This window comes from Pinus tabuliformis, chromosome 5_2 (assembly GCF_031772625.1).
Source record: "Pinus tabuliformis cultivar Carrire ecotype Pingquan chromosome 5_2, CPIR1, whole genome shotgun sequence".
NCBI lineage: Eukaryota > Viridiplantae > Streptophyta > Pinopsida > Pinales > Pinaceae > Pinus > Pinus tabuliformis.
In genome coordinates this window covers 759,912,535-759,924,595 of record NC_142306.1, presented here as the reverse complement: position 1 = coordinate 759,924,595, position 12,061 = coordinate 759,912,535, and the positions used below count along the sequence as shown (strand labels likewise).

At 35.2% G+C, this 12,061-nt stretch overlaps 1 protein-coding gene across 1 annotated transcript; it reads left to right on the top strand.

The window, feature by feature from the left end:
• Positions 1-8,288: 8,288 nt before the first annotated feature.
• LOC149161499 (L-type lectin-domain containing receptor kinase IV.4-like) lies at positions 8,289-8,903 on the top strand. Its single transcript, XM_089434900.1, has one exon. The coding sequence runs from the start codon at positions 8,289-8,291 to the stop codon at positions 8,901-8,903; it is 615 nt and encodes a 204-aa protein (XP_089291026.1).
• Positions 8,904-12,061: the final 3,158 nt, after the last annotated feature.

Below are 12,061 nucleotides of genomic sequence, written 5' to 3'. Positions count from 1 at the left end.
GTAGCCTCTTCAAACTTAGTGGCTCAGGGGTTGCCCTAGGAAAAGTTTGTCGACATTTTCATCCGCCTCCAGCCAATTAAAATCTGACACTCGTTGTGAATTATTCTCATTATTATTTGTATTGTTATGGCCCTCACCCATTCCCACCTCCATTGTTGTTTCCGCAATGGTTAAACAATGGCATAGGAAAAGAGTGCAAAAAACCAAAAAAGATTTGGTATGTGCCAACCAAAACTTACTCACACAAACGAATATGCACAAACAAAAGCAGAGCAATGCTTTCAAGTGGAAGGAGAAGATCAGAGGTTATGTAAGAAATAGATTCTGGAGAAAAGCACTGAGTATGTAATTTCAAATGCGACGTGCATGCATAGAGTCTGACAAGTTGGTATTCCTTTTTGTAATCAATGCATCCGAAAACATATCATACCTCCAAGCAGGAAGATATGATCAAAAGGGGACTTGCATTAGAATTTTTTGTGGCTTTTACGTTGGCCTCAATGTATGCCAAATGCAGGAGTCTAGACCCCTATCTACATCATGAAGAACCTTTGTGTGTGTGGTGACTACCAAATGCCATTAAGTTCATCTCCAATATTGTTGCGTGAGAGATTATTGTGAGAGATGATGCAAACCAATTCCATCATTTTAAGAATGGAATGTGTTTTTGTGGAAATTACTGGTGATGCCTCTTTATGCTTTGAAATTACTATGTTGCATACCATTCCTTTGTAGGTAGAGCATAAAATGCACAAATAGAGGCACTTGTTAACCTAAATTGGATGATTCTTTTTATATGATAAGGTTAAGTCATAAGAATATGTTTATAAACATACACGCTAATATGGAATTGTGTCAAATAATTGATATAATATAGTACATCATGGATGTAAATTTTATAATATATTTAAGATATACACCTTGGCCTGAATGTTGTCTGCTTAGTGCTCTTATGAATATACATAATTTTCATGGAAAGATGGTCGGTATTTTAGATGATGGGATTATGAGTCTAATATGATATCACGTATCATTCTTTTGATATGATAAGGTTAAGCCATAAGAATATTTTTATAAACATACACGCTAATATGGAATTGTTTCAAATAATTGATATAATATAGTACATCATGGATGTAAATTTTATAATATATTTAACATATACAACCTAGCATGAATCTTGTCTACTCATTGCTCCTATGAATATACAAAATTTGCATGGAAATATGGTGGGTATTTTAGATGATGGGATTATGACTCTAATAGGAAATGGGTTTGAATCTGATGTTGTTGTGGGCACTATGCTTGTAGGTATGTATGGTAAATGTGGGAATGTTAACGTTGCCCACAAACTATTTGAAAGAATGTCTAAATAAAATGTTATGTCATGGAATGCAATAATTGTTGGTTATTTACATAATGGTCATCACCATGAAGCCTTAGGCATTATTCAATGCAACACAAATTCATGGTATAAAACCCAACTCTATTACCATGATTATTGTTCTTCTTGCGTGTGTCGATTTATTGGTTTTGGAACGAGGTATGCAGATCCATGGCTATGAAATAAGAAATGGATTTGAATATGATGTTGTTGTAGGCACTGCACTCATAGACGTGTATTCAAAATGTGGGAATGTCAACATCGCACACAAATTGTTCAAAATAATCCCTAAACAAAATGTTGTGTCTTGGAATGCAATAATTTTTGGTTATTTCTAGAGTGGCTATCCTCATGAAACATTGGCATTCTTCAATGAAATGCAAATTTAGGGTCTAAAACCCAACTCAATTGCAATAGTTAGTGTTTTGCCCACATGTGCCCATTTATTGGCTCTGGAGCAAGGTAAGCGGATTTATGGTTATTCAATGAGAAGTGGATTTGTATTTGATGTTAATGTAGGCACTGGACTTGTGGATATGTGTGCCAAATGTGGGAATGTTAACATTGCCCACAAATTGTTTGAAAGAATTCCTTAAAAAAAATTGTGTCATGGACTACAATGATTCTAGCATATGGAATTCATGGACATGGTGAGGATGCTCTTGCCCTTTTTTCCCAAATGCAAGAGGCAAGGACAAAGCCAGATCATGTCACCTTCACTTCTATTTTTATTGCTTGCTCTCATGAAGGGTTAATCGATGAGGGCAGACAATACTTTGAGTACATGAAGTTGGATTATGGCCTTGCACCTAAGCTGGAACATCAAGCGTTCCTGATTGAACTTCTTGGGCGTGTTGAAGCAGATGACATCATAAAAAAGATGTCACTAAAACCCACTGCAAATGTCTGGGGAGCCTTGCTGGGGGCTGCAGAATTCACTGCAATATTGACCTTGGAGAACAAGAAGGTAAACACCACTTAGAATTAGAACCAAACAATGTCAGATATTACATGTTCTTCTCAAACATCTATGTCAAGGCACATAGGTGGGAGGATGTAGTGAAGTTGAGGACCATGATTAAAGAAAGAGGAGTGAAGAAGCAATCAAGGTGCAATCTTGTTGTGGTACATAGAGAGCTACATACATTTCTCATGGAAGACAAAATCCATCCTCAATATGGAAAAAAATTATGCAATGTTGGAAACCTCATATGGGTAAATGAAGAAGTCATGTTATGTACCTGACACAAATATTGTGTTGCAGGATGTGGAAGAGGAGGCTACGGAAAACATTCTATGCAATCATACTAAGAAGTTAGCCATTAGTTTTGGGACAATCAGTACAAGCCAATGTACCCCTATCTGCATCATGAAGAACCTTTGTGTGTGTGGTGAGTACCAAATGCCACTAAGTTCATCTCCAAGATTGTTTGGCGAGAGATTATTGTGAGAGATGATGCAAACCGATTCCATCATTTTAAGAATGGAATGTGTTTTTGTGGAAATTACTATTGATTCCTGTTTATGCTTTGAAATTACTATGTTGCATACCATTCCTTTGTAGGTAGAACATAAAATGAACAAAGAGAGGCACTTGTTAACCTAAATTGGATGATTCTTTTGATATGATAAGGTCAAGCCATAAGAATATGTTTATAAACATACACACTAATATGGAATTGTGTCAAATAATTGATATAATATAGTACATCATGGATGTAAATTTTATAATATATTTAACATATAGACCTAGGCCTGAATCTTGTCGGCTCGGTGCTCTTATGAATATACAGAATTTGCATGGAAAGAGAATGGGTATTTTAGATGATGGGATTATGAGTCTAATATGATATCTCGTATCATTCTTTTGATATAATAAGGTCAAGCCATAAGAATATGTTTATAAACATACACACTAATATGGAATTGTGTCAAATAATTGATATAATATAGTACATCATGGATGTAAATTTTATAGTATATTTAACATATACACCATGGCCTGAATCTTGTCTTCTTGATGCTCTTATGAATATACATAAATTGCATGGAAAGATGGTGGATATTTTAGATGATGGGATTATGAGTCTAATATGATATCCTGTATCATTCTTTTGATATGATAAGGTCAAGCCATAAGAATATGTTTGCTAGAGTGTGAGATGGATGGTGATGTTGAATTCATCATTTTTTAAATCGAGGATGAAGAGTCCCTGGAGGGCATGCCTATTAAGGGATTTGATTTAAATAATCCATCTAATGTTTGTCAATATGCAAGTAAACATGAAGGAAGAAGCAACCCTATTGTTGTTGCAAGTCAAGAAGAGGACAACAATAACATTGTTGTAGTATTTGAAAAATACTTTGAAGGAGAGGATGGAAATGAAAGATCCATAAGAGTGGAAGAGATTAAAACTCATTGGGCGATTGGAGGAAATGAAATAAAGGTCGAGTTAGTAACCATATCAATGGTTGAGAAAGAATGCAACCATCGATCATTTACAAACTTCGAAGGCATATTCAAAGGTGAAAAGTTTGAAGAAGGAGTTGCAACAAAATCAAATGAGAAGCCTATAGAAATAGAGGAGGTTGTAAATGAAGACAATGGAATTGAAGAGGAAAATAGCCTTATCAATTGAGAAGCTTCTCCCAAATTCCCACTCTTTGTAATATTTATATTTTTATTTAAAATTGCATTTTCCCATAATTAATGCATTTTTTCAAGCCATATTGTTTTGTGTATAGAATGTATACACTTTTTAAAAACATTATTGTTTAGCAATATTTTGTGTATTTATATATATATATATATATATATATATATATATATATATATATATATATATATATATATATATAAAATTGATATTCACTCGACCAACGGGTGTGATGGTTACTGATATATTACCAACCTAAATCCATCTTAACTCCAGATCTACCAAATGTGAGAGAGATCACATCTCTTGAGGTGAAAACCTCTTTTCCACTTAAGTAGAAGGTTGCTCTTTGTAATAGAGTTTCCTCAATTTTTTTCAAATAGTATTTATCTAATACTTATTCTATTAGAAATAGGAGTTTTTATATCTATTGATTTAGTTTTCCAAGATGATTTTCTCATTCCTTTGGTGTATCTTTGCACCTTTAGGGGCAATTGCTAGTTTATAATTTGCAATCATATACATCAAGAACCAACCTAGTGCCCATATCAAATAAATATTATGAAAACAATTTATAATTAAAATTCTTATCAATTAAATGAAATACAATTTTCAACAAAATTCTCATTAAATTTAAAAAAAAGGAAAATCAAATTTGTGGTATATCGAGCCGTGACAATGAGCTTCATCTTTTGAGAAAATCATAGCAGGATTTGTTGGAACAAAGTATGATTTTATGGTTGGTGGTTAAATTGCTTAAGTAGTTGAAGTTGGATTTTGCTTTCACAGTTTCATATTCCATTTACTAAATTTAATTGGACTTTACTAAACTTGATTTCTTGTAAGAGGAATGTAGAACATATTGCCAATTATCATTGTCACAATCAGTAGTAAGATCAAATGATTGCATCTACTATATATATATCTATATATATATATATATATATATATATATAGTCGTATTATTGATTTTATGTTTTTTAAATGAAATAAAAATGACAACATTTCATTGTAAGTGCATGTTGTTTGACTCATACATTACTTTCTCTCTTTGTTTTTTTCATGTCATTCTCAATATCCTAACTTGGGAAGCCTCGTTAATAGTATTGAGGATGGTTGATTGAAGTGTAGCAATATGTGATGTAATATATTCTGAATACGAATGAAGTGGTTGTTGTGGATATTCATCTAGTTGGTTCAACAGAGGTAGAACATAATGCTTGAGCCATTAAACATTGGAAATAAATTACATGGAAATGTATATTTCCAATGCATTAACTCTTTGAGCATTGAATACATACAGTACCTCAATGTTGTTAACTTCTAGAGTATCTCTCTTTTTGGAGGGGAAACCAAATTTGGTTGCTAATTTCAATCATGTGAGAAACACAGTGTTGATCTTGATGCTCATTGTGCTTGTTATGGGTTCAAGAGATGATCTCCTCAGCCTATTTGATGAACTCTTTATTGTGCAACTTTAACACCAAAGTATGAGAAAAATTTATTGTGCAAACCAAAGTTAGTTACGAAATTTTGGATTTGATGCGGAGGCAAAATGTCGTCTCCTGGACTGTTATGATTGTAGCATATGTGCACCATGGGATTCATAAGAAATCCATGAAAGCTTTCTATGAAATGCAAAGAACATGTATTCAGCCGAATAAGTTCACTTTCACAAGCTTTCTTCCTGCCTGTGCCAACATAGCGGGGATGAAACATGGTAGGGAAGTCAATGAAGTTGTAATTAAAAGTGGGCTTCAATCAAATGTGTTTGTTGGGAGTGCCCTGGTGGATATGTATGTTAAAGGTGGGAGTATTAAGGATGCGCTCAAAGTATTTGACAAAATCCCATGATGGTTGGGTATGTGCAGGAAGGGCTTATTGGTAAGGCATTTGAGCTCTTTGAAAAGATGCTCGAGAGGAGTGTTGTGTCATGGACTACGATGGTGGCTAGATATGTCCAGAATGGTTGTGTTGACGATGTGATGAAACTTTTTCAGGAAATGCTGAAACGTAATGTTGTGTTGTGGATATCGATGATTGCAGGATATATGCAGAGGGGATACCTTGATGAAGCCCTAGAATTGTTTGAGAAAATGCTTGAACGAGATGCTATTTCATGGCCTGTAATGATTGTTGGGTTTGCACAAAGTGGGTATGTTGATGAGGCCTTCAAGCTCTTTAAGAAAACGCCTCAAAAGGATGTGTTCCCATGTAATGCAATGATTGCAGGGTTTGCTCAAAATGGTTGTTTCGAAGAGGCCCTGAAGCTATTTCAAGATATGCATAGGATAAGCGTCAAGCTAGACTCTGACACATTCGCAAGTGTTCTCTCATCCTGTGCAAGCTTGGCATCCTTGGGTTGTGGGAAACATATCCATGGAGGCATAATTAAAAGTGGATTTGAGCATAATATCTTTGTGGCAAGTGCACTTGTAGACATGTATGCCAAATGTGGGGTTATAAATAATGCGTGTAAAGTGTTTGATGAAATGCCTGGTCGGGATGTGGTCTCATGGAATGCATTGATTGTGGGATATTCCATACAGGGGTGTGGGAAGGAGGCTTTGTGTCTTTTTGAACAAATGAAGCACTATGGTTTGAAGCCAGACCATGTGTCCCTTGTTGGCGTTTTGTCTGCATGTTTCCATGCAAGCCTAGTTGACAATGTGTGGCAATAATTTCATAGCATGAACATGAAAACTGAAAAAGATAAGGTTGAGTTCTATATTTACAAATTGTTTGAAAACTAATTCCATATGGTTTGGGAGACAATGAGATCGGTAAGGTGAAAAAATGTGTTGTGGTGATTAGTGGGTTCATCAAATGGAAAAAATTATTGGAACGGTGAGCAATGAGATTGCTAAATTAAGTGGAATATCTGGTGTGGACAGGATCAATGAATGAGAAAAACCAAATATATTGAACAGTGAAATGTTAGAGTGTTTAGGCAACCCCAAAGTCTTTAAAAAAACCTTATTAGATGTTTAAAAACATATTGAGAGATAATCGTCAAATCCGTAAAAAAATTATAAACAAAATATTAAATTATGAGTATATGATTTGTGAATTTTGATATATTTACAAATTAATAATAACTCAAATTTTAAAGATAAACTTTTCAATTCAGCAACCAATAATAAAACCTCTAAAGTGAAAAATATTAAAATCTATGTTGAGATAAGCAATGGGAATTCTAAATAAAGAAAATGTATTAAACCGTAAACAAAAACATTACTAAATTAAGTAGAAATTGTATCCGGTCTTTACCAGCATCACAAAAAAAACGAAACCATATTGAATAAGAAAATATACATTGAATAAGAAAATATGCGGTGAGCCATAAAATCACGCATGCTTCTATCCAATGTTGACTAAAAAGATACAAAAATTTGGACAACCCCAAAGTCTGAAGGGGGAGGCTATAAAGAATTAAACCCACATGTATAACAGTCATTGGAACCCTAAAGTCTGAAACCGTCGTTTTCGTTGGACACATGAAATAAGTGATAGTTGTCAATGCAAAGGCGAATTTGCTTTTCCAACATCATATCTCGAACTCCGTCCTTAAATTCAGAGAACTTATAATTTGGAGTTGTTTTTAATGTAATTTTTTAGGTTTTTCGGAGTTGAAATCACGTGTAAAATTTGAAGTGAAATTTTTTTGTGTTATTTAAAATTTAAATTGATTTTTTACAGTTAATAGATTCAATATTTTGAAAATTTTGATAGAGTAAAATTACTCATCAAATTTATGATTTCAATAAAATTTTATGAAAAATTTTAAAAAAATCTCAGTAAAAATAACTCTTTAATTTTAACAACAAACAAATATCAAAATCACAACGAGAAGATAGGGAAAAAAATGAAATTCACTGATTCGAAAGAAAAGAAATACTTAACGATCTAATAATTAATATAAATTTAATGCGAATAATCTAATTGATTTTTATGAGATTATTAAAAATTGTTGCTCAGTCTGATATTTATTATTAAATTATTATGGTTTTTTTTACTTTCTTCAATTATTCAAGACTCAATTCTGAAGACTTAAGTCACCATCGAATTTCGTCGTTACCGAATGTGGGTTCGTTGACATAATTGCAGCGGGTCCTTAGTGCGGTTGTTGAGTTGAGTGGGATATTAATTTTTTCAAAAGTGGAGGGCGGGTCGAGAAGAAAAAATTGCGTGGTCGACTTTCTCCCTCATATGATTCCCTCGTCATTGCGCGTTCATTTTATATGTATATGTGCTGTGTTCAGCAAATATGGAACGGACATGAAAAAGAAAAGGCAATGGACTCTCTGCCCGTTTCTCTGAAACCTTGTGTCAGCAGCCTCACTGTTATGGTCATCTTCACCCTTGTTATACCAGTTTCTCCTACCACGTTTGTCTTCAACGAATTCAATGGAACCAACTTGATCTTGGAGGCAGGTGCTACACTCATTCCCTCCCGATCTGCTGTGGCCCTCACAAATCACACGCACTGGGTGCTCGGCCGGGCGCTGTATTCAACTCCCGTGCAGATGAAAAGCAACGGGACGCTTTCCTCCTTCAGCACTACCTTTGTTTTCAGCATGGTTCATCCCCACCTTGACGCTGGCGGTCACGGAATAGCGCCCAACACAACTCTCATGGCTGGTCTGGCGTCGGAGTATATAGGCTTGGTTAACGGTACCAACAACGGGCAAGCATACAATCACTTGTTCGCTGTGGAGTTTGATACGACGAGGCGCGTGGAATTGGAGGACCCCAACGACAATCACGTGGGCGTGGACATCAACAGCCTCATCTCGGTGAAGACCGCAAATGCCGGATATTGGAATGGGGAGGAATTCCATGGAGGCAAATGCTATTTTTAAAGTAATATATGGTTATTTTAAAATTATTAATTTTTTTGGTTGTTGGTGGTAGTATAATTGGTAAAAAAAATATGCTAGTAAATCTCTGTTTATTTATGTCATCAGAAATTCAATTATAAAAAATTATTAAATTTCATTATAATAATTAATTTGAAATATAATTTAAAATATTATAATATATAATATATTGTGTTTTTATTTTATATAATTATATATGTAGATAAAATATTATAATATATAATATATTGTGTTTTTATTTTATATAATTATATATGTAGATAAAATTTATCTTTTTATTCCATTTTTTATTATGATAAATTATAAATAACATATTCTACACTAATTAAAAACACATTTTGGAGAAGAATAAGCAAAATGTTTCATACATATAAAATGAAAAAATTTAATTATTGATACAATCTTTAATATAAGATAATATGGATGAATAGATTTTGGAGTCAAGGGATTGGAAGCGACGCTGAGAGGAAGAAAGACGTGCAAAGCTAGGGTTTGTAGAGGAAAACTAGGGTTGGGTACCATGGAGGGGCAAGAGGGGGGAGCTCTACTCCCTCCTACAAGCAAGTAGTCTCCAATAGCTTCAAGAAATCACTGGAAATTGAAACCAGGAATTCAGGAAAAGGGAAACAGGAGAACACAAATGCATAGGGGTAGGAAGGTAAGTAGGAAGAAGTCAGAAAAGAGAAGCAAATAGAGGGAGATAGTCAGAAAGCTGAGCAAAGAAGTCAGGCAGGACCATGTAAACCTAGGGTGACCATCACACCCCGAGTGGTGTTAAGTGATCCAGCGCTATAGGCGCATAGGGAGCACATGGCGAATTATGCAGTGATATGTAAATTGATGGGGTTATGGCCTACGAAGAAAGCTTTAAATGCATGGATAAAGAATCATTTGAAACCTAAGGGAAGCATATATCTGCACCTTGGATCCAAGGGTTTTTTCACAGTCATTTTTACAAACATAGAGGATAAAGACAAGGTGTTTGAAGGAGGACCGTACTTTTATGTTGCCGCAGGCCTCTATATGGGGCCATGGATAATGAATTTTGTCCCGGAACGAGAGACATTTACTTTGATTCCGGTATGGGTAAGACTCTATTCCCTACCTCTAGATTATTGGTAGCCAAAATCATTAAAAGCCATAAGAAATAAACTAGGGCATTTTTTGAAAATATCAGAGGCCACACTGCGAGGAAAATACACCTCCTTTGCACGTATATGTGTAGAAATGGACCTTTCAGGAGCTCTACCAGATGAGATAATTCTAGAAGTATGTGATGAAGAATGGGTGTAGGCGGTGGACTATGAGCATGTCCCTTTCAGATGCCGCAAATGCCATGAACACAGACATCTATTCATAGACTGCCTTTAAACAAAATTGAGAGTAGTATTAAAGCCACCTTAGGGAAAGAAACAGAAAGTTTCACCAAAGTGGGAGGTAAAGGTAGAGGAGGGAGAAAGAACCAGAAAAAATATAATGAGGAAAAGCATCTTAATCAGAATAGGTTCAAGATTTTAGAAGAGGAATAGGGGAACGATAAAGAGAACCAGGAACTGGAGGATAGCCATGTAGAAAAGGAAAAGGAGGAAAACATGGAGGATAGATTTGAAAACAACCAACACAAGGAGGATCTGCCGAACACTATGGAACTTGACAGGGACCAAGAGATGACCCCAAGCGAAGTGGGAACGGAGGATCATGAACTGCAGGATATTATTGAAAGGGAACATCTCGATCTGGAAACGTTCCTGGAGCAGGGAAAAACCAAAGGAGTGGAGTCATTACCTCAAGAGGAATTTAACAGAGTGAAATAGCTATTCCTGTGGAGAACTCAAGCAAAAGGTGTGGGGGTCAAAAGTAATTATGACAGTCAGGACAACGAAGGGGTTAAAACGATGAAGGCAACAATGGGACAAACTCCCAAGAACCCAGGTAGGAAAAGAGGAAGACAAAGACAGAATGAGTTGCAAATAGAGTGTGGGAAACTCATGATCAACTCAGGTAAGATGAAAGACCTAACTAGTTATTAATTTACAAATATTTCTTAGTGAAGCTTACAACATGGAATATTAGGGGTCTAGGAAGCAAAAGGAAACAAAGAAATCTCAACAATAGAATGAAAGATTAAAAACTAGATATGATATTTATCCAGGAAACAAAATGTTCAATAGACAAAATAAGAGAAATACACAGCAAATGGCTGATTAAATATGAATATCCAGAAGTTAAAGCAAATAAATCGGTAGGAGGAATTCTCACACTTTGGAACCCTTAGAGAATAGGTATCCTAGATGTTGAAGCATCCAAGAATTATCTATCAATGCTAATCCAACCTTTGGGGGACAAGGAAGTTTATTTAATCACAAATGTTTATGGTCCACAAAAGCATGAAGATAAACTCAAGCTTCTTACCTCATTAGAGGAATTAAGAAAAAGACATTTGGGTATCCCTTGGATTCTAGGAGGGGACTTTAACATGATCAGATCGCTATCGGGAAAAAAGGGTGGAACCAGATCACTTGGTAGAGATTCCATAGCTTTTCAAAATTTCATAAACAACATGAGGCTGGTAGATATAGAGACTAGTAATGGTATCTTCACCCAGAATAATAAAAGGGGAGGAGAGGCTCAAGTGGCCTCAAAACTAGACAGGTTTATTATCTCGGAGGACCTCATCTTTACAGGCCTTGACTTGTCAGCTATGATTCTTCCTTATGGTGGCTCGGATCACTGGCCTATTCAACTTGAAGCGTCCTTTATAGGAACTCTAAGAAATTGACCTTTCAGGTTTGAAAACATTTTTCTTACCCATCCTGACTTCATTAGCAATATTGAAAAATGATGGATAGAGGATATGCAAGTTTAGGGCACTAAAATGTTCCTTCTGCAGCAGAGATTGAAACACATCAAACTTAGGCTTAAAGATTGGAATAAGAATGAATTTGGCAACATCTTTGAAGCAAAAAAAGTAGTTGAAATGAAGCTATAGGAAATTAATCAAAACCTCATCACATAGGGCTTCAACGAGGAGAGAAAGGAATAGGCTGAATATCATCAACAGGAATGGGAAGGATTATGCAAGCAAGAGGAGATATTATGGAAACAGAAATCAAGGGTACAATGGTTAAAAGAAGGAGAAA